Genomic DNA, 24,559 nt, shown 5'->3' with positions numbered 1-24,559 from the left:
AAACCATGATCCCATGGCACTGGCACAGAGGTGAGAAATGCAAGCCAAATGTTCAAAACATGGAAACTAAATGCTGCCTCTCCCTGAGGAACAGATGATGCATGGTTAACACTTCAGCAATGAGACCAGGACAGACTGAAAAACACTAATTGAAAATCTTTGTTAAACTCAGAAGGGTAAATGTGGCATCTGAGGATTAGATGCAGGAGAAGATCTAAGCACACACTGCTGACCTCATTATAGTCCAGTGAGGAGTCATTGCACAGGGAGCAAATAGTAGCCAGTTCCACCAGACCATCATAATCTCCACACTGCACTGGCTTGTCGGCTTTCAGCCTAAGGGGAGAGATCATTGTTGCAAGATGAAGGGATGTAAATACAAACCAGAATGAGCATAAGATTATTTGGAATAGGTAAAAATGACAAGATGTTTTGGGAAGGACAAAGGGCTCTGAGTGTGTTTGTGTGCTCTTACACATGTCCCTCCGGTGCATAGGTTGAGCCGGTGATGGTGAACTCATGCAGGGAGCAGCTGGTGTCATCAGCCTTATTAAGCACAAACATCTGAGAGAGGCAAAAGAGAGAGGGAGAGAGACAGATTAATGAAACATACTGAACCAAAACTTACCCACTTTTTTTGGACAATGCATTTTCTATTACTTTTTTGTTCATGGCTGCTAATTAAAGTTGTTCTGTTTTCATTTAAAATAATTTGTAAAAAATCCGGGCCAAATGGTCTGGCACAAAAAATCTTATTGCTGAACCTTGAAACTAAATGTAAACTATAGAAATTTCCATAACTTTACAAAGAAACCAATGTTTAAAGCAGTCAGGCAGAGTCTCTGTACCAGTAGGAAATGTAGGTGGAGGAATTGAATGACCAGTGCTCTCTTCCATCCTCAATACCACGACTGAGGTGAGACCCTTGAGAGAGGCACCGAACCCCCAACTGCTCCCCGGGCGCTGCAGCAATTGAATGTCTGCCAACTGCTCTAGGTACGTGTGTGTTCACGGTGTGTGTGTGCACTTGGATTCCGAGTATGGGACACGATACTAGGCAACAAGTCATGTCACGTCACTTATTCATTTCCATAACCTCCACAAGCCAAGAAATTTTAATTCCCTGATATTCCCAGGTTTTCCATGAGGAAATCCTGGCACAAAGTTCTAAATGCTCATAAGTTTGCGAATTAAAAAGTAGTTAGGGTTGTAAAAATAAAGAACTCCACAACTGTACCCAAGAAAACATGCTTTTGAGAAGAATAAACAAATACTTTCTCTAAGGCATCTGAAACCAGACACAAACCCCAGCTGCATAAAAAAAAACACCAACAGACAGTTATGACTCCACCCAATCAGCTCTGGGGCTTCCCTTGTCCTCCGTCCAATCAAAGGCAGAGCAATGATGTCGTGAAGCACTGGCGGCGGGTAGGTTCCTGTGTTTAGTGCCCTGGCATGAGCTCTTCCTTGTCTGAACCAACACACTCACACAACTGCCAAAAGTCAACACAGACGACAATAAACTGCTGCCTCCTACTAAAATGTCTGCTTTCACTGGACCAAACGGAAACAGATGAGGTGAAAGAGTGACAATCACTTTACCCATATTTTGCCTGAAATTTGTCTAATTTTATTATTATTAACTCCAGGTGTTGTACTGTAGTGTCTTGTGTGCACAACCAAGGCCAAATTCTACTGCATGACTGAAGCAAATAAAGTGACTAATTCTTAGAATAAACAACACATAAGTGTCTAAGAGAGCTGGACGACATCAAGAGGTGAAAATGAGTTTAGCCTGACAACATCATACAAATTGGCCAAATCCATAATGCATTTTGGATTTACACATTTTGACATGTAGTCTTTGGGCCAGCAGGAGAAGTGGCAGCCCTGGGTGAGTTTCAGTGGGAAGAAGAGATCTTATTTTCTCACTATACCCCTCATCCAGTATGTGGGTGAAGGAAAAGATGAAACAGGTGGCTGGTGGAATGGAACTCATAAAGCCAATTTAGCAAACGGCATTAAATGCAAACCCCACCATTCTGTTAAGATGACAGGTCTGAAATGGAGGTGCGCGCTGGGAAGGAGTAAAAATGAATCTTGATCTTACGAGGTGTCGTAAATGTTGATTATGCAGTAGGTGGCCTTGCTGAAATGTGTTTTATCATTATTAAAAGCCACTGCAGTTGAGCTCTGTAGTTGTTTGGAAGCTAAAAGACACAAATAAAAATACAGATTCCAGAAAGTAGCTTCTTGTCAACCTCAGCACTCATCTACATAATGAAACATCTAAACTTCGATACTGCTAAGACAACACTCGCCAAGCAGCCATTTATGGGCAGTTCCTTAAAAGAAAGGTCATATGAAAGGTTGTCTCAAACATACACGAACGTGAAACCCAGAGAGGAAAAACATGCTCTCTGGCGTGACATCACTCAGAGCAAGAATGTGTCTAATTAAAGAATTAATGAAGCAGCTAAGCTTTAAAACTTTCAGAGCTCCACAATACTCTCCTGCTCCCTGTTTGAAACGGACACACATACACAAACTTAATTGTGGAAAACACAAAGCAAGCAGCAGGCAGCAGCAATCAGACAGCTAGATCATTCCATAAAGACCTTAAAATAAATGGATTATTGAGTTAGCTAGCTCCACAGGAAAGGACATTCTCTCGGGCAAAAAATGTGCCCGTACAAAGTAATGACCAAACTATCAAGTACTGGTACACTGTGACATTTATCAGCATTATTGCACAAGTACAGAGTGCTTTTAACTTCATAACGCTAACATAAAAGAACCGATCATTTTGGGGAACATTACAGCATGAGATTGCTGTTTTATTATGTGAACAGTAGGCTAGCTGATTCTAAACCTAACTTACAAAAGTGTCCGGTTCTCCTTTCTGAAATACACTATTTTGGGGCCTGCTTCTCTGGCTTTAACCACACAGGAATCTTTGCCGCTAAATTTACAGAGTCAAACACCATGCAAACAGACATTGTCAACTGGGAAAGAAACAAAATTAGATCCAGTTGTCAGCTCACTAGCGTAATGTACTCCTTGAACTTGGAATGCTTGGTTCTGACATGCTCATTTAGTGAAAAATCTTTGTATGGTTGATATGTTATCTTTAGGTATTACGTATTTATAGGCCTGCAACTTGCTCCAATAACTTAACAATAACTGTTGAACACATCGGACCATATTTTACTTAAATCTCCAGAATTCTGTTGATTTCCCCACCACAGTAAACAGAAATTCACATGACACAAATAACATACTGAAATGTACCAACAAACAGCGGTAGCATTAAAGGAGAAACATAATGAGCGTTGTTGCTAGTCTGTTTTGTTTGTTTACAGTCATTTATAAATCAGATCTGCTGCAAAAACAACAACCATCCCATAACTTGGCAGATATGGAACTGTGTTGCTCTACGTTACCATAGCAACAGATACCAAGGAACAGGGTAGCATGCATTGATATGCAGTGATGAGCTTCTGATAAGGATGTGTGTGTGTGTGTGTGTGTGTGTGAAGTGGAAAAGGATTTTAGGCACCTGTATTTCCTCCTAATTTAGCCAAAGTTACGTGCATTAGTGACGGTGACACTTGGATGAGGTCTGGCCTCATCAAGGCACACAGTTAGTTGACTGGCTTAGGTCATCCTGAACAACACTGCAACGTGGTGCCAGCACTAATTCCAAGCCCAGAATAAGCATCTTGTCTGTCTCTATAATAAGCCTCTCAGCATTACGCTTTTAGTACTTAAAAGAATGCTTTAACAGAATGTGAAATGCCCTTTCCTTCTTTACTTTAAGGACTCTTCAGGTGATGAATTTTGTTACTTTGCTTCAGGATTAGTTTGAGATGGTTACCTGTTAACCACTGTGAACAACGGGAGTTGATAAATTAGCAACAAACACAGACATACTGTACATATAACTAAGTAAACAAACTGGGGCCTATTTCAGTTTAGAAGCAAACTTTGTTATACTGTTTCTGTGTCCATGTTACTGTATGTGACAGTACTGTGCATTAAACTGTGCATGAAATTTGGTAATGTCCTAAACTGATTAATACTTAATATTATTATTATTGGAAAAATGCAATCAAAACAAGCACAACTCTTTACAAAATAAAGAGTAATTTAACACCAAAGGTGGGTATACCAAAAAGTGTTCAACATACAATATGTTACAGTGAATAGTTGGCATTAGGCTTCCTAAATATGTGTGTGTGTGTGACTGCTCCCTTCAGCATTCTTGGATCATGCTGCAGCTGGAGCAGACGCAAGGAAAAGCGTGAGAGGAATAGAAATGACAAAGCACAAAAATATGAGGGAGATTAATGATGGCATGTGGGAATCTCTTGCTGGGTGAGATGTGGAAGGCCAAGTTATGATGGGAAGAGGATGGGAAAAGGATGAGAAGAAAAAAAACTATCAGACACAGGCCAGACAATTAAAACCTAGCACAGACAAAATGTCACAACATGTGATTTCTGCACCATTCTCTAATCAGAAAAATTAGGGGGGGAAATAATATCAGATAATTTACATACTGTATTAACTGGATAGTTAGAAAGACAATTTGACAATATTAAGCTATATCTTGCAGAATACCAGTTTAACAATAATGATTGGCCGACTTTTATGCCTATTATGCCTAATTAATTATTCCTATTATTATGCCTAATTTACAGCTACTCGACAAATAAAGCCATTTATTTATATACAAATGTCTCTCTCTCTCTCTCTCGCTCTCTCTCTCTCTCTCTATATATATATATACACACACACACACACATACATACTGTTCAGGTGCTAGTCATATAATTAGAATATCATCAAAAAGTTGATTTCACTAATTCTATTCAAAAAGTCAAACTTGTATATTATATTCATTCATTCCACACAGACTGACAAATTTCAAATGTTTATTTCTTTTAATTTTGATGATTATAACTGACAACTAAGGAAAATCCCAAATTCAGGACTCAAAAATTTGAATATTGTGAAAAGGTTCAATATTGAAGACACCTGGTGCGACACTATAATCAGCTAATAAACTCAAAACACCTGCAAAAGCCTTTACATTGTCTCTCAGTCTAGTTCTGTAGACTACACAATCATGGGGAAGACTGCTGACTTGACAGTTGTCCAAAAGACGACCATGGACACCTTGAACAAGGAGGGCAAGACACAAAAGGTCATTGCAAAAGAGGCTGGCTGTTCACAGAGCTCTGTGTCCAAGCACATTAATAGAGAGGCGAAGGGAAGGAAAAGATGTGGTAGAAAAAAAGTGTACAAGCAATAGGGATAACCGCACCCTGGACTGGATTGTGAAACAAACCCCGTTCAAAAATGTGGGGGAGATTCACAAAGAGTGGACAGCTGCTGGAGTCAGTGCTTCAAGAACCACTATGCACAGATGTATGTAAGACATGGGTTTCAGGTGTCGCATTCCTTGTGTCAAGTCACTCTTGAACAACAGACAGCGTCAGAAACGTCTAAAGACAAAAAAAGGACTGGACTGCCTGGAAATCAAGAGTCCCAGAGTCTGGAGGAAGAGAGGAGAGGCACACAATCCACGTTGCTTGAGGTCCAGTGTAAAGTTTCCACAGTCAGTGATGCTGTTTGGGTTGCTATGTCATCTGCTGGTGTTGGTCCAAGGTCAACGCTGCCATATAACAGGAAGTTTTAGACACACAGTGCCAAAGCTACCAGTACCTGGTTTAAGGACCATGGTATCCCTGTTCTTAATTGGCCAGCAAACTCGCCTGACCTTAAATCCATAGAAAATCTATGGGTATTGTGAAGAGGAAGATGCGATATGCCAGACCCAACAATTCAGAAGAGCTGAAGGCCACTATCAGAGCAACCTGGGCTCTTATAACACCTGAGCAGTGCCACAGACTGATCTACTCCATGCCACGCTGCATTGCTGCAGTAATTCAGGCAAAAGGATCCCCGACTAAGTATTGAGTGCTGTACATGCTCATACTTTTCATGTTCATACTTTTCAGTTGGCCAAGATTTCTAAAAATCATTTCTTTGTATTGGTCTTTTATTTATAAGATACAGGTGAACCTTCTTAATTTAAAAAGTGTTTCAATTAAGGATATCCTTAAACAGGATGTTTTAGGTTGATTCTGGATTTAGTCTATGTCTACTGTTGAAGTGAGGAGCAGGTAAAGTGAATGTCGTGGTGTTTGATTACAGTGCTCGCCCTTAATGTTTGAACTCTGATCGTTGCAGGTCTGGTATCAGGGTGCGGAGTGCGTAAATATTTACCACAGCGCAGTGGGAGTCTTTCCGGAAGGTTCTCAGCACTTACAGGGAATTAAGCAGCTTCTGAACAGAGGGAACACCCTGCTGTTAAACACAGGGGAGACCTCGGGAAGACACACACAGATGGACGTTCAGCACACACACACACACAGGCAGTGAGGCATTGCAACCAGGGATATCATCTCAATACCATGAGACATGATTAAACTTAGCAAAAAAGCACACACAAACATACAAAGGGTTTCTTTGTAAACAGAGAAAACAATGGAATAGCTAACAATGAAAATGCTAGTGACTGCTTTATATGAACATGTGAAATACCACACAGAAAAAAGAAGAAAAAAGAAGATGTGAGATGACTTTAATATTGTAATCATGATTTTCCAATTTAAAATCAAAAAGGTCACAAAACTAGAAGTAGGAGATGCTAGGAGTCAGATAAATTAATAAAAAGGGAGAGAGATGGAAAGAAATGGTGGAAAGAAAACAAAGAATTCATTCTCCAAACCATTCCTGATCTCTGCTTTTGAAATAACATGGGCATGTTATTACGTAGTCTAATACGTAGTGACAAAATGGTACTATAATAAGCTATGTCCTGTATATGAAGGCTTGAACTGGACTATAAATGGTCTGAATTGAGAACCAGGTCTTATGTCATTGTAAAGGGATCTAGCAGACGGGCTTGCCAAAAGCCCTGTGGTCTTGATGGATTCACATCAGCAGCTGAAGAAGAATGTAACGTAAAAGATGTTGCAATCATGTCTTGCTGACTTGTCTGTACAAGTTAAGGATTTTCCATTGCGCACAAACACGAACATACACCTTGAGTGTCCCAGAGTGACTCTGAGTGACTTCCACATGGAGGAAGTCAACATGTCCTGACTCTCAGAAAGCAACAACATAAAAGAGACCACAGCACTACACTAGCCTTCAAGGACACTTAAGAAAGAATCTACGCTCATCACCTCAAAACCCAGAATGGTGGTTACTAATGCTTGTAGCATGTTTTAGCTCTCCTTCTTCAGGGCAGCAGAAAACCGCAGTAATAACAAGAACAGCCTCTTAGCCAGAATGATAGGACTGAAATGATGACATGATACCTTAAAACACAAAAGAACATGTATTTAAACTACATGGCATTCTTGGCTGTGCTTTGAGTCATACACCTATCTGAATACAGGTAGTACAGTCATGCCAACAAAAACATACGCACTTGATTTTCTCTCTATAAAGAACAGAAAGAAATGACAAGTGAAAGAAACAAATTCTATAGAAAACAAGTACACAGTGAACTGAAAAAATAACTAACGTTTTCACACCTTTCACACATTTTCCTAAACACTAGTCCTGCCCTAAATGTTCACCACTTTTCTTTCTTTCTTTTTTTCTAAATTAATAATACTTCTAATATATATTTTTTATTAATAATTTTATTCAGCAAACTGATCAAAACTGTGCAGTTGTGCTACTGAGGCATCTGTCGTTGCTAAACATCCATCAGCTGCGATGTCCGTTACAACAAGAAATTTTCAGTAATGGATTTCCACCAACGAAAAACCCTTGTAACTCTGCTACAAGATTTATTTACGAAGAAAAGTAAAAAAAAAACTCTGCAGTGTTTGGGTGCACCTTATTTTTCTGAAACAACAGGGAATTTCACCCCGAAGGAAGCTGACTGAGTTGGTTCTTTTCACATGACCTGGTGCGCTTGCGTCCTTCTGAAAAGCTGAGATGTTTTTAAGTAGATGTGGTGCAGACGCGCCTGGAAAAAAGGAGCGCACAGCGCGCGCGCGTTGCGACAACATCTCTTCCATTATGAGCCCGCATATCGCATTTGAAATAACGAACTTGAGCACCCAAAAGACACGATATGTAAATGGCCCCTTTATTAGTCAAAATGTTTACTTTCGGTTAACGGTTAAACGGTCAATATGAGCATCCCTAACTGGCATATAAACACAATATAACATACAAAATTAATACATTTCAAGCCACACAGGTCAACATTTTGGTATTTCTTGCTCTGAATAAAAGTTTATTGATCTTTGAAAAGGTGTACCTGCGTTATTATGCCATTAACATTATGTTAGTTGAAACTGGTCTTAGAACTACAATATTATCGTTTATCGCGTTTCTTGGACAATTTATCGGACAGTAAGGGCCGTTTCATAGTCAACGCGAGCAAGCAACGCGAGCGACGCGCTCCCTTTCATAGTCTAAACCGTGAATGCAAGCGTCACGGGTGATGCGTGTATGCAATACACCGCTCACGCAACAGGGGGTAGTAGAGTCGGGTCGCGTGATATTCAGATCACAATGGCAACTGAAGAGGAGTGTATTCTGTTGCTGATGAACTATCGTATAAATGTGGATGAATACGTATAAGTTCGCATAATTTTTCCTCTTCCTCTTTTGTATTCAAACCTTCTTCTTCTGTAAACACAATATACTTGAATTAATGTACAATACTTGCAATGTCGCCCCCACCGACAACGCATAGTATTGCGTGAATCGGCGCGTCATATATCAAAAACTAGGAAGACACATTTGGCTACGCATTTGGATACGTAGCCTCGGGGACGTGTATGCGTACAGATGTGTTGACTATGAAACGGCCCTAAAAGTTGTTATCGTTACAGGCCTAGTCTCATGCATGAAACGGGATTCTAAAAATGTGGTGCTCAAGTTAAAATAAATTCCCATCTTCCTGCATTTTTTCCTATTACACTGGCTACGTCGCATCTTTGTCAACACAAAAGCTCATTCTGTGTGAATGGCACCTAATGATATATTCTACTTCTGGTCTTTCACATGTGGCTGGATCATTATTTTCTCTTTACTGTTAACACTGGCATATTGTCAAAGTGTCTAATTCTAACGTTCAGTAGTATTTCTATTGAAAATCATGATTATTCGATTATATATTTATAAAATAATGGCAAAACATTAAATTCAAATTAATCTATCAAATTGGAAAAATCCCCCAACCCTACATTTGAGTGACAAATTACTGGAGGGGATCGATTATTGCCCAACCCTCACACTGATGGACACATCATCACAGAAGAGAAGTTGTTGTTTTAGAGTAAAGATTACAAGGGCACATGTATAAAAAATATGTACACTAGACAAGAACATAATCAAGACGTGTCTCTAAACATTATTTAATTTAAAAGTCTTTGAACTGGCTCTGGACTGCTATTCACCATCCGACCAATTCTAGTACTTTCAACTCCCTCTCTCTCTCTCACCTCTCGTGTTGTGCCTGGTACGGTTCCGTGGTCTTCCATATGGCATCACTCAGCTCTGTATGAGAGACCCTGGCACAGCATCAAAGACCTGTTCTGATTGTAAACACCACTGTAGAATCCAGACCTGTGAAACCCACCTGCCAGTGCACCAGAAAGCACAGTAACAGGGAACACATACAGGTCTGGAATCTGTGGAAAAGAATCTGAGACGTTGTCTATAAGTAATTCATATGATGCTCTCTAGCCTCAAGGGTCTCTTTTTTACCCCCCCCAAAATGGGCATTCCTCAGGAGAATCTATCTTGAATTTAAAAAATAAAATGCAACTTAGGACAACCTCCGATGCCTCGCTTCATGACGGTTTGAAATATGTTCTAGCTCTGGTTATAGTGCACAATAAATCACCACTTGTGAATGCACAAAAAAAGAGCTTCACATAAGACCATATTTCAGCAGAAAAATGAGAATGAAAAACAAAGTTGTCATCAACCCAAACATAAAATCAAGATCTGCCCGCAGACAACATTTCTGATGCTGAATGAGACACCAGCTCTGCGTCTGGCTTGAACACCACATAACTCACCCTGCAGACAGACATCTGGTTGGTTGTCAGGGTCCCTGTCTTGTCTGAGCAGATAACGGAGGTGCATCCCAGCGTCTCCACTGAGGGCAGAGAACGGACAATGGCATTTTTCTTGGCCATGCGACGGGTGCCCAACGCCAGGCAGGTGGTGATGACAGCTGGCAGACCCTCCGGGATGGCTGCAACTGCCAAGGCCACAGCTATCTTGAAATAGTAGATCGCACCTCGAATCCAGGAGCCACCGTGGACCGGGTCGGCGAAATGGCCGATGTTAATGACCCAGACAGCGACGCAGATTAATGAAATGACCTTTGAGAGCTGTTGGCCAAACTCATCCAGCTTCTGCTGCAACGGGGTCTTCTCCTGCTCGGTTGACGCCATCTGGTTACGGATCTTACCGATTTCGGTGGAAACGCCAGTGGAGATGACAACACCTATGGCCCGACCCGCAGCAATGTTTGTGCCCTTTTGGAAAACATGAGAAGATGCATACATAAGCAAATACAGTGGGTAAAGAAAATCATTACCCCCCTTTAAAACAATATTATTTTGAGTTTTTGTTTTATCCAGCTGTATTTACTCATCTTATAACATCCAAGTGAAATATGTAACACCAACATGTCAGAAAAAAGAAAAAAAAGAAAATCACTGACATGGAAAAAGGATCACCCCCTTTTGACAGTATTTTATTGAACCACCTTTTAAACCACACTCTTTTAATTACAGCCTTTAGTCTGTTGGGATATGTCTCTGTGTACTAACTTTGAACATCTAGACTTTGCAATATTTGCCCACTCTTCTTTGCAGAACTGCTCAAGTTCAGTTAAATTTCATGTGGACTGCAGTCTTCAAGTCATTCCACAGATCTTAAATGGGGTTTAAATCTGGGCTCTGACTAGGCCATGTAGACACATTCATCTTTTTGTGCTTTGGGTCACTGTCATGTTGGAAGGTAAACCTTCTTCCCATTGACAACCTTCTGGCAGATGGCAAAGTATTTGATGGGGTTTCGCATCATTTTTTCTTCAGTCCCTGCTGCAGAGAAACAACTCCATAACAAATTTAAAATCACCAACTACATATTTTACTGCAGAATGCAGTTATTTGGATGGTGAGCTGTATTGGATTTTCTGCCAGACATATCGTTTGGTGTTGATGACAAATAATTCAATTTTAGTCTCATCTGCCTCAGAATCTTCAATGTGTGTTTTGCCAAGGTTCACTCATGACCGAAACAGAGATCTTTTGACAGCTTTGTAATTGATTGTTTGCTTCAGTTGCACTACAAAGGACGGAAATGCTCTTTTCAAGATGAGCTAATTAAAATGACATGAGTTGACTGAAAGTCAGATGGCTTTGTGTACCACTGAGAAGATGATCAGCTACACCAGATTGAGTTTACAAGTTATTTTTTGGGATGGGGGTTAGAGGTCCTTTTCCCCAAATCTGTGATTGTGTTTTTTTTTCCTGACATGGTTTTATATCTTTCACTTGGATGTTAAGAAAAATGATGTCCGTCTTCATTTCAGGCTGTAAAGCAACAAAATGTGATCATTTCAAAGGGCGGTGATCTTTTCTCTACCCACTGTATACTTGAATGGAACAAATATACACATTTTTTTCCAAATCTAAATTTACACTTTTGAGAACTTGGAAACAACAGCATTAGAAGTTCCTCAGTCACATATAATTTGCTAAAACGTAGATTGGAAAAATCCTTGACTTGTGTGGAGTTGGCTTAATGTTATTAGGGAGATTTTCCCCTAATAGGAAACTACATCTTTCATTACCACTATGTGTTGGAAAATGCATAAAGCTGTACTATTAAAGCACATAGGCCATATACAGTTTATTTCAAATGACTTAAGATGAAAACAGGAAAACTGCATTAACTCTGACGTTATACGATCACTCACTAGGCCAATAATATCAACTGGGGTGTTCCCTGTCCCCAGATGATGTTAACACAACCTAAGTGGATTGAGAGCGGACAAATGCATGCCTACTTAGAGCATCTGAATGACTGCAAATGAATGCAGACAGGAAGAGCATGTTTAGACTGAACAGAATACTTAAGTCTTATTATATCCTACAGTACAACAATATTCTGCAAACTAGAGAGAGACAAAGAAAATAGCAAAAATACTCAAAGACACAAAAGAAAGCAAATAATAATTATGTAATACATTGCAAGACTAAAAATGCTATGAAATAGGAAAGCAGAAAATATTTATGGAGTAATATTTATATGCAAATAAACTGCTTATATGCACATGAGAAAGTTCCCCTCTTAAAACAGGCAGTGAAGTGCTTACAGAAAACAGCATGTTCTTTTTGTCTTGATTGACAGCTCGTGGATCTGGCACGGGATCAGTGTGTTTGATAACAGACACAGATTCACCTAAAAAACACATTGGTGGTTTTAAATCAGGTGATACTGAGAACTGAGCAATGAAATGTTCAGCGGTTCATCTCTGATGTCCACAGTACCTGTGAGAATGGACTGGTCCACTCTTAGGGTGGTAGATTTGATTGAAGTGATCCTGATATCTGCTGGGACCTTGTCTCCAACTAGAAAACAAAATGAGAGTAACTTGATCAAAAAACAGGCAAAGGCACTCTTCCGTTACAGATGAATGTGACAAGTCGAAAAGAGTACGACATTTGCCTGAGGAGTCATAACTGCAATCATAAACATGAAATAAGACCATGCACAGCCATCATTTAAGGCTATACTTGTCTTCTTGTTTTCCAGGTAAACACTTAATTACAACAGATCAAAGCAAAAGAAAAAAAAGTGACAGAAACAAAATAAAAAAATAAATAGTGAGAGAGAGAGAGAGAGAGAGAGAGAGAGAGAGAGAGAGAGAGACTACCTCAAAGACTAACTGCAGACACACTGGAACACCGCTCGATAGCCAGTTGATGAGAGAACACGTAGTGATCAATATATGGTTCATGCACAATGTTTACAAGAAAAAAAGTTTTTGTAATACAAAAGAAAGAAAAAAGAGGTGGGAAAAGCCCAGCCAGTAAGAGGAGACATAATCAGTCAATATGTGTCAATTTCGGCTTGGTTTTGTGAGTTTTTGCAGCCATTTAGGCTTTGAGCAGGAAATATTGTGTAGTATCTTGACTTAATAAACCTTTACTCTGTCCAACCTGAGACCATCAAGACAAAGCTTCGTACACACTCATCACACAAGCTGCAAGGATCTGCTTGTGCATTCACAGCACAAACAATGGCTGATACAGCAAATCACAGGTCGAGCATATTGAAAATTAGCAAAAAAAATGCATAAAGCAAAAATGAGACTCTTCCAGAAAACTGCATTAAACAAATATCTTGCTAATCTATTGTGAGCTTTGGCATATGCACAACTACATCTACTTGGAATCTAAACACATTCAATTTCAGAGAAAGCTCAAATGTCCTCTGAATTCAAGCCCATCATTCTGCATACACACGAGTACAATTCTGTTCAAATGTTTGGGGTCTCTAATCATTTTCAATGCTTTTGAAAGAAGTATGCACAACAAGACTGCGTTTATTTGATCAAAAATACAGAAAAAAACAATAATACTGTAAATTATTATTGCAATTGAACATAACTGTCTTCTATTTTAATTAATTATATATATGAAAAACATTTTTCAACCTTCCAAACCATTCCATAGAACCTACAGAACAGTGTGAAGCATTCAGGTCTACCAATAAATAACCTAGCAGTAGGCGTTACTGAGCTTGCAAATTCTCATCCCCAAGTTATATAGCTCCTGGACAAAGAGGCTGCTGGGCACTTAATGGGCATTTTACAGCAATTAGAGACCCTTATGTCGTAATTATACTCCATTTAAACCCTTAGGCTGAGCTGAAGGTATGCAAGAAAACAGCCACACTTCCCATTAGTCTCTTACACACTGTTAGACAGATGGATGGATGAGCGGTCCGGACAGTCTTGGAAAAAAAATCATGCTTCAGTGAAACTCTGAAGAATGTTGTGTTTTCACAGAACAAAAAAGAAAAAAGGAGGATTTTTGCAAAATAAATTGTTCGTTAGTCACATGATCTTGTATAATATTATCATGTACAGTAAAACATATCTTTCTTTCTCTATTCTTGCTGCTTCAACCCTCTGGACACAATTTTCAGCCGTGCACTCTCTGTTCCTCCAGCGTCGCAGGACTGGCTCAGCCCTGGGGTATCTGACGAGGGAGACAACACACGCATCAGGGACTGCTCTGCGTGGGAGTAGGGATAGAGAGGGCTCGGTGTGTAGGAACCTGTTTATGCTCCCAGAACGACAGACCTTTCTCTTCTCTTTCTTGGATTTTATTCCTCTCTCTCTCCTCCCTCAGCGGTGTCTCCCACCCACTCGGTTAAACTGCAAATTGGTACGGAACCCATCTAAATGCTAATGCGAACCACTTTTTGCCATACCAAGCCAGAACAATGCTAAGTGAGCTAAATATACACAGACATTATGACAGTAGATGGCAAGCATCTGATAGCAGGAAACAGGCCTCCGTGGACAGAGCATAAACTTGATTAGAAGGGGTGACGCATGCTTACTTGTAAATGTGGAATGGTGTAATAACAGATGCTGGCGAGTTCAAGATGTTTGCATATGCTGATCAAAACGATCTAAGAGCCTGTGGGTATGACTAAAAGATGATGAGACTAAAGTGAATTTATTTTCAAGAAACACAGTCAGTGCTTCACTGTTACTCATCTTTCCAAGGCTTTCCAAGTCTCCAGGCTTTCCATAAACCCCCTTCTGGTTCCTTGGATATTCTTATGGAGTGAAAATGTTATTTTTGAGCCTCCAAAACAGCCGAGGGAAAGTTCCACTTCGGACACTGTGATCACTGCAACCATAATGTCGGCCTAACGCTGAAACAATGCTGGACTGACTGGAAATTGAAAAGTGTAAATAATCTATAAATATCTTTAGTACTCATGCATGCACGCAAAAAAAAAGTGGCCTGACCACTGTTTTCCAACCTCCGATTCTCTTAGTGGTCTGTGCCAAAAGTTTCGATGGAATAGCCACTTAAAAATGGTGGGTACAGGCAAGACTCTGCAGCGATGAGAGAGGAGCGGGTGTTGTGTGTCATATTTTTGATTGGCATTTGTTTTGAATTATTTATTTATTTTTTATTTTTTTGTAGTAATCAATTTATAGTTCTCACAAGTGTTTTTTTTTTCCAGTGTGTAATTTTCATTGAACCTCTAGAGAAACTGAAAGGTTTTTTTAGGTTGGGGTTGTTGTATGTTTGCTTACATGTTAGATAGTGCTTAGCAACACGGTTATGTAATCGGCATAGTCGGGTTAGACAGAAATTGAGAAATATTTCAGCAGATGCAGCTGACAACACCTCTGTCATGCCAACGCTTCCCACTTACTGAACAGGACTTGTTAAATGCTACAACTATAACCCATGAACTCAGCACAAGCAGCTCAGCGTGTGTGAATGTGTCTGCACTTCGTTAGTGGATTCTCGTAGCTATAAGCCAGCGGATGGATCTTGAACCTAAGTGGCATCTCGGTTTCCCCCACTACCAATGATAACAAAGTACAGAAGATGCATAGAATGCCAGCCGTTTCCACCCTCACAGACTTCTGGTGTGGAAACACCTCTCCTCTGCTCCCCCCGGACTAATTCACCTTGTCTAGTTTTTGTTCAGCTTGCAGGCTGGGAAGTGCTCAAGGCCTCAGCAAGAGGAAAACACCAAAAATCTCACTCGCAATCCAAAAATATCTATCAAACTGGCCATGGTGTTTAACTACACAGCAACAAAAATTAAAAGTGTTTGTTCAAAATGCTCTAGGATCAGTGTTTGTCAGCATTTTTGATGTCATGATCCCTAGGTACAATGAACCAATTTGCAAATGACCAACTTTCTAAAATATATGGTAGTTAAATATATTTTTTTGTGTGTACCGGTAAATATACATTAAAAATGAGAAAACAAAAATGGTGTAAAAAATGTGGTAAATATTTAGTTTTTGTTAAGTTGGCATTAAGTTTACATCTCATTACCATTCCTATTTAAAAATAATTAAATATTTCTACTATTTCTTATATGAAAATCTGACTTGCTTTCCTTTCCTTTCCAGGCACAAACCACGATGCACAATTTTTGTTGGTTGCATTTTTTTGGTACCTCCCCTAGTTATTCTCTCTCTCATTGGTCCAGAATCCCCTTAAACACAGCTAGACATTAACATAGCTGTACATAACTACAAATATATACTGACTGGGTGTAATTTTGTTGCATTGTTGCACAATTTTTGCTTTCAGGAAAGACAGAAACGTGATACTGGAAACATCTGGAGTGACAGTGATGTCTGCTTGTTACTTTACATGTCTGTCAGTTTGACCTTGACATGGGAGGGACTCTGGGGCTGGTTACCATGCTGACATGGCCCATAGGTGTCAGGGGGTGAAGTCTGACAGCAGGAGTGCATGTACGTGTGCAGAGAGGAGAATCTGGCCCCTGGAATGCAGGCTTGTCAAGGCATAAGACCAAACAGTGCACCTGAACAAAGAGACGCTTGTTACCACCGTGCTAAGACAGGTAATGTAACCCACATCTCATTCCCATCTCTTTAAAGGTGGGGTAAGTAATTTTTCAAAAACGCTTTGGAAAAATGATTTGGGTAACTTGTAGCCAATCAGTAGTAAGGGTCATGCCTACTCATGTGGAAGAGAGAGCATTCAGTGCACAAGATGGACATTAGCCATACCGAGCAATGGTAATATAGAGATGGTGGATAAAAAACAAAAGAGGAAACCGTCTGCGGAACAAAAGAAGGCTTAAATCAATATCGTATCAACTTTCCAGCACTGGAGAGATCTCAGGTAGTGGAAGGCCTGTAATCGGATGTCGAGATTGCTTTGTTACTTCTTGATAGTTGAGTAACACCGTGTACCTGCAAAGTACACTAGACACAACAAAATGGCCGTTGAAAATCATTTGAAATAAATACAATGCAGCTGCAGTTTTCTGTCGGGGATTTGTTGTGTCGTGCCGCGGTGCATCCAGTGTAGACCACAGATATGTATATATATCTATGGTGTAGACAGCATCACTGATTTTAATAAGTTCTATACTATTTTGTTGCGCATCAGCACTCGCCTCCGTTGTAGACACAGTGTAACATTGGCTTTGCTTTGTTTCACAGAATTAATCGTTGCCTGGGTTGTGTACATATGTGTGGAGCGGAGCGATCCAAATGGGGCGAGACCCTTTTGGTGTGTTTGTTTTGATGATTTCAAATGTCAACAGTAACTACCAGAAATCACTTACCCCACCTTTAATTTCATCTGTCTCTCTTCCTCTCTGCATCTTGCTGCATTTATCGCTCCCTCCTACTCATCTATCTTTCACGCTTTCGCACTCTTGCACTGCTCTGCCTTTTCTACCTCCCTCACACATTCTGTATCTCTCTATACGCACGTTCCCTCCCACTGCCCCCGCACCAGTCTCATCTTTGACTCTCTCACTTTCACTCCCATTCACAGTGATGTGGCCGCCGCATCCACGTTTCTGAATGAATGCAGATGCTCTCGAACATGAATCAGGAAATCTTTTGGTGTTACACAGGGATTATAAGTCTGATCCTTCTTTTGTTTTCACTGTAGTGAAAAGCAGATGCCTGATGTTGTCTCCTTTCCCCTCATCTCTTCTACTCCACACTTGGCTGACGCAGACTGGAGATCATTAGCAAGCAGGGGTTTAAAAAAAGCAAACACTGATTAATTTGAAGCAGAGACCAGCATATTTATATGTGTGCGTGTGATCCACAGATACAGTCAATCCATAACAGAATGATCTACATATGCACTGGCAGGATCCCTAACAGAGAGTGGGCATGTTTTATGTGTGAGGGAGGCATTGGTAAGCCTGTAGTCACATGAATGTGGAGAACCGTGGGACTGACAGTGTGGAAAAAAGCAACATGTTTTAAAAAGAGGTAAGACAGAAAGAGAAAGAGTACTAATGTCACTTTTCACCCCTTGTACAATGAACAGAATATACACACACACACACACACTGACTTTTCCAGCATGTCTCTGCTTGGCACCCTCATACTCACAGGGAAGCCACTTACGTAAGACAGACTGGGATATTCCTGCTCTGCTTTTAAGTTCTTGGCAAGGAGCCCGTGCACACACACAGAGAGAGAAACCCTGAAGGGCTCCCGTTCAGGGCACAGTTGTGGTGAAATGCACACAAACACACACACTCTGGGCAGCCACACATAGGCCAATGCGAAGACTAGGGAAAACGACAGCCTGTGTTTGTGTGTTTTGGGTACAGCGAGAGGTGGTGATGACTGGAATAAGGGAAAAAAAGGACTAGGCCACCTCCGCTGTGTATTATGTCAGACCACATTGGTGAATGTTCAGCAGAAACCTCCAAATATTCACAAACATCATCTCTCTGCAGATTTGAGTACTTCTCTTTACTCAAGGGAAGAGACAGAGTAGATTAGGTTTTTTCAATTGGACAGAGAGATAGTAGAAAAAAATAAGAGGGAATGGGAAAGAGAAGAAACATGTCCAAGCTTACCAGAAACCTCCACAATATCTCCAGGCACAATATCTCGAGCTTTGATCCTCTGGACGGCTGTGCGGTTCATGCGGTAGACTTTGCCCATCTCTGGCTCGTATTCTTTCAGAGCCTCGATGGCACTCTCTGCATTTCGCTCCTGAGACCATATAAAACCACACAAAAGCATCAGCAAGGACACATGCATTGCATCCGTAATATGCCCATATTTCATTTTGTTTCATTTATGCCACTGGTCTGATTAGGCTAAAACAAACGTAGCCTACTCTTACAGGTTTCAACAGAAGCTCTCTTGCTCTACATTTAAATGTTCTGTTATGAGCATAAAAATAAGAGAAAGGCAAAAAATGGTAATACAAATAAATTAATTTATAATATTTAAATGAATATTAGAACATACAAATAATATGAATTAAAATATAATATTATAATTCATTATATTAAAATGTATATTATAAATCAAATTTTTTTAAAATAAAAAATAAAATACTGTCACATCCTTATGTACATACTAATAAACAATTCTGAACAATAATCCTGATAATAATCTGCTATGTTTAGGAACAGAAGACTGTAATACAGTAGTAGCAGTAATAGTATATCTCATGCTAAACAGCAGGACATCAAGCAGACTTGCTGTTCTGATATTACTTATTGAGAAGATAGATATGATCATTAGTTGTAGTTCTTTGTGGTCCTTCAGTTTCTCGCCCACACGGACACACACACACACACACACACACACACACACACACCCACCTGCCAGACTCCAATGACTGCGTTGGCCACCAGAATGAGCAGGATGACAATAGGCTCCACGAAAGCTGTGGTCGTCTCCTCCCCCTCCTCAAACAGGGCCAACACCTAATAAACAAACACAACATAAATTACTCCTATAACATTCAAAGCTCAGGTCTGGTAAAGTTACTATAAAGAGAATTCACGTATTACACAAAGTACACAAATCAAGTAAAAGTACAGATACATACAATAAAATATTCCTCCAGTAAAAGTACTCCTTTTTCAATTTTATTGCTTTCAAAAGTACTCTATTTTTATGTACTCAAGTAAAAAAAGTACATATTTAGCAATTTTAAATAGACTACTTAATTTAATTTTAGATTAGCACATATTTTTTTTATAATCCAACTGCTCAAAATACCTGGGTTTTTCCCAAAATAACCACTATATGGAGTCAAGATATATTTCTGTTGTTGATATGGACTACGTTGACGAGAGTAATGTTCACTGTGAAGCTTACACTGTGATTTACCTGAGAGAAAACAGAAATGACCATCTGATTTTCACCAGTAAGAAAAAGTGTTTTAAAGTTTGTTGTTTTGCAGAACATCACATTTATATATGACATGAGAATAAGGCCTGAAGTTAGGAAGAATATTTTAAGGAAAATATAATTATATTTTCATAATGACTTTTTCCTTCTCAAAAATTGTCTGTGGTGTAAAAACACCCCTGACAAAATGACCCACTTTGATGATTACCATGTTCAGAACATCACATCCTTTCTTTTTTTTTCTCCAGATGTAATCTCTTTTAATGGTTGAATAAAAATATTTGGACTTTATTGTAAAAAATTACCTCAATTTAGCACCAGCAAGCTTGTTAGCTAGACGGTTAGCATCAGCTAACAATATTTACTTATTTCCAGTACGGTTATGAATAAACATTCATATCGGTCTACTCTGCTAGTTAATCCAAACAATATAAAAATGTATACTGTTGATAAACAATATAAAAACAGACGTCACATAGGGCATGCGCAGCATTTTAATAAAACTGTTAACATTACGGCAGCGGGGAATTTGAACTTTATTTTATTTAATCTGTGTTATTTTAATGTTTGTTTTTATTTTTACCTAAAACATGGAGAAACTGATTGATGTGTCTGCATCGCCTGCATTCAAGCATTTCAGTGGGCTTAAATAGATCACTCTTGTCTTTACAGCAGATTTAGTTCACAAACAAATGACAGTTTAGCCCTAAATATGATTTTCAGTTACAATAATTAATCCAAAATTTTGACATTAATCACTTACTTTCAACAGCATCAGTCGCGCACGTGCTCACAAGATCTCTCGGTTCTTACTTGTGAATTCAGTTCACTGGAGACTCGCACTAATCATAAACAAATCATTTGGTGCGATTAGCGATCCGATTTATAAGCTTAATTGAAAAGACTCAGTTCGTTCATGAATCAGAAACCGCTTCTACGTGTCGGAGCACATGATCTATTATAAGGAGTAACAATATGTTTTATTAAATGTAGTGAAGTAAAAAGTACGATCTTATGCTTTGGAATGTAGCGAAGTAAAAGTTCCTCAAAATAAAACTACTCCAGTAAAGTACAGATACTCAAAAAATGTACTTAAGTACAGTAACAAAGCAAAGCTACTCCGTTACTGACCACCACTATATTCACTTCCATAAGTTTGGGAAAATAAATAAATTACTTTTATTTATCAAGGAAACAATGAATTGATCAAACATATTAGTAAAGACATTTATAATGTTACAAATTATAAAAATTTCTGAATACTGGAGTAATGGCTTCTGAAAAAACATTTTTACATTTTAAAATGTATTCAAATAGAAAACAGCTTGCAATAGTTTGTAAAATTGCAATAATATTTCACAACATTACTGTTTTTACTGTATTTCTTTTCAAACAAATGCAGCCTTGGAGAGCAGACTTCTTTCATAAACATAAAAAAATCTTCTGTTGGCAGAGAAAGCAAAGTATTAATAAATGAATAATAAGTATTAATAAAAAAATAAGTATTATTAATAAGAATTACTAATAAGTAACTGAAAAAGTCCTCTTTGTTGAACCTCAAAGACCTGACCATAGTACCACTGTTCAATAAACAGTACAATAAACATCAGGATCTGTCTGTTATTAAACAAGATACTGATCATTCCACACCCATTACAAATATTCCAGTGAAATCATGCCGTAAGTTACATGCCCCGGGCAGATATGTGGGAGTTTGGGGTGGGAGTCATTTTTAGAAAAACCCAAGTTACCTTAGAATCTAAAAAGCAGTTCATGCAATTTGCAGGACAAGGTAAATATAGAGTGTAAATCCAGCTGGAATGGCATGTGACAGCTTGATTTTTGCAGATCGCAGAGACAGCCTTGAAGTTCATTACTTTCTGACAGTGTTCATCTGTTCACCTTCACATCAGAGATTGAAACTCCAGAAAAGTATGACGTGAACTGACCTGAAAGATTTGTTCAATGGCACTAGAAGCCAACAATTTTCTTAAAAGGATAGTTAGAGGTAGACTGGTAATACCAAACTCTGCTACTTCGCTTTGCTTCGTAGACAGAGTCTGGAAGGGCATAATTGACCAGAGTTTTCTTTCTCGTGGGGCTCAGCCGCCTCACACTTCCACTGTTAACACAGGAATGCTGCGAAAACAAAACCATTGAGTGAAATACCGGAGTGAACATGGCAGTTCACAATCACAATAATCGCCTTGCCAGACTTTGGCCTCCCCAGTTTCTCACCAATGATCGGTAACAGTTGATAAATTTAACTTTTCCCAAAACCTGTCAGGAGTAGGGCCACAACTTCACCTCCATTCAGAATGTGAAACTAACACTCTTCTTGTTCGCGCTTCAGTTGGCAAATGCTGGGAATATTCTCCACAACAGAGTGAATAGCATCACGTCTCTCCTCGTCTGTTTTCGATTTCCCTAAACTACAATCCTAAATTCGGCGCTTAGCGTCTACGTCACGACTCTCAGCCCACCTTCGGTTCTTTGTTTGGCCGGCTGTTTTGGAGCCAGAGGAAAACTGGGAGATAGTTCGCGATCTCAGACTGAGTACAGAAGCGAACTGAAATTGAGTGGAAGTACAAAGTCTGACATAAAAAAAAAACTGATATTGACTTTTTGGATGTGTTAAAGGGGTAATATTATGCTTTTTTTAAAGACCATTATTTTGTGTATTTGGAGACAGAATATGTTTACATTCTTTAATGTTCAAAAAACACATACATTTTCAAATACTGTACATTATAGTCCTCTATGCTCCGTCTCTCTCAAACACATAGTTTTCTACAAAGTTCCTCCTTCCGACAAGTGCAGTCTGTTCTGATTGGCCAACTGACCCAGTGCATTGTGATTGGCCGAACACCACAAGCTCTCGTCAGAAATGTAACGCCTCTTTCCATAACCATGAGTTTCATCTTTCAGAATATATGTAAAGATGTCAAGATAATAATATCCTTAGTTTTAGCATCAGTTCAAGCCTGAAAGAGGGAACAGAGTCATATGGCAGACACAGTGATGAAGCTCGTATGTGTTTGCAGAACACAAGCCACGGACGGTTAAGACAGCTGACTCCACTGTGTGACCCTGTCTCTCTCTCTCTCTCTCTCTCTCTCTCTATCACACGCGCACACACACACACAAACGCGCACAAACGCGCGCACACACACACACACACTCCACATTTGAACAGTCAATAGCAAATACTTAAACTAATAACAAAACATACTTACAGTTGCTGATTCAGAAGCACCAGATTGTCATAGCAAAGTCAAAATTACAAAACGGTCATCCAAAAAATGCGTTGCTGTCCTGTTTTAAGTAATCTTAAAGATTCCTAAATGCATCTACTTTCAGAAGGCCACATAAAGTGCTTTTGCTTTCACCTAGATACACACAGCATCTCCCTGACATGACTATTTCAACACTAACTGTGGTTACTGAAACCATCCCTTCTTCCTTTGTGTGAACATTTGGCAATACGCAAATATTTCCACATAGTGACATAGACATGTGGGGGCGAGTTTAAATGAGTCGTGGCAGAGTCTTAACTTTAATAAAGAATATCTCTTTGGATTTGAGACTTTAGTCTTTGCAACTCTACAGATCTTCTTCATGCACCTAGAGCTTGTTACACTCAAAAGATAAAGGAAAAATTGAAATCATTTCCTATGACCCCTTTAAAGTAAAAAAAATTAAGGGGAGGGATAGAGAGAGGAAGAGAGCAATGGAGAAAAAAAAGATTAGGGAAAGGCTAAGTTGTATGGCCATGAATACACTAATAATTTTATGTACTTCATATACTTTTTTAAAGGGGGGGTGAAATGCTCGTTTTCACTCAATATCCTGTTAATCTTGAGTACCTATAGAGTAGTACTGCATCCTTCATAACTCCAAAAAGTCTTTAGTTTTATTATATTTATAAGAGAAAGATAGTCTGTACAGATTTTTCCCGGAAAAACACGAGCGCCTAGAGGCGTGACGTGTGGGCGGAGCTAAAGAATCACGAGCGCGAGTAAGGCCGGCGACACACTGGATGCGTGGGGCAAGCATCTCAGCCGCGTGGCGTGTCGGTTTTTAATTCGGCTCCCATGTTAACAGGTTAGAGCTTACAGACCGCCTGCGTGAGACGCACGGCAAACGCTTGCTTGCTAGAAATAGAACCGACGCCTATTTTTAACGCGACACGCGCACGTGTTGGAAGCTTTTCCAGGCAAAATATAATAGGAAAATGTGTTTAAATGTCATTTTGTACACAAATACATATGACTTCCTGATATTTTGATATTTGAAAATAAATTCAGATATAAATGTAATAAAAAAAATTTTCAAATATTGCACCTGTCAAACATAATCTATTTCGCTGTCAATACTTTTGACGGTGTCCTTTATCAGTAGGCGTAGGTGTGTAAAAAAAAGTATATATTGTTGTAATGAAGACATGAGCCTGGTCTGTCAACGTTCTCCCTCTACAGCAGCAGCGCGCCAGCGCCGCGTCAGGCACGCTTCTGGTGTGTAAAGACACATAATCCGCCACGCTTCTGGGACGATTCT

The 24,559-nt window shown here is 39.4% G+C and overlaps 1 protein-coding gene across 2 annotated transcripts in view; it reads right to left on the bottom strand.

Moving 5' to 3' along the window:
• LOC113074835 (sarcoplasmic/endoplasmic reticulum calcium ATPase 1-like) overlaps nucleotides 1–24,559 on the bottom strand; it is a 68,794-nt gene that overhangs the window by 15,611 nt on the left and 28,624 nt on the right. For both annotated transcript variants that reach the window (XM_026247579.1, XM_026247574.1), the window contains exons 4-10: nucleotides 19,468–19,572; nucleotides 18,709–18,847; nucleotides 12,618–12,698; nucleotides 12,443–12,528; nucleotides 10,128–10,592; nucleotides 476–564; nucleotides 234–336 (exon numbers count right to left, since the gene is read on the bottom strand). In XM_026247579.1, the coding sequence (XP_026103364.1) occupies nucleotides 234–336; nucleotides 476–564; nucleotides 10,128–10,592; nucleotides 12,443–12,528; nucleotides 12,618–12,698; nucleotides 18,709–18,847; nucleotides 19,468–19,572 (1,068 nt within the window). The remainder of the gene's footprint in view (nucleotides 1–233; nucleotides 337–475; nucleotides 565–10,127; nucleotides 10,593–12,442; nucleotides 12,529–12,617; nucleotides 12,699–18,708; nucleotides 18,848–19,467; nucleotides 19,573–24,559) is intronic.

The sequence above is a fragment of the Carassius auratus genome, chromosome 5, assembly GCF_003368295.1.
Source record: "Carassius auratus strain Wakin chromosome 5, ASM336829v1, whole genome shotgun sequence".
Lineage (NCBI taxonomy): Eukaryota > Metazoa > Chordata > Actinopteri > Cypriniformes > Cyprinidae > Carassius > Carassius auratus.
This window is presented reverse-complemented; position numbering and strand designations above follow the sequence as displayed.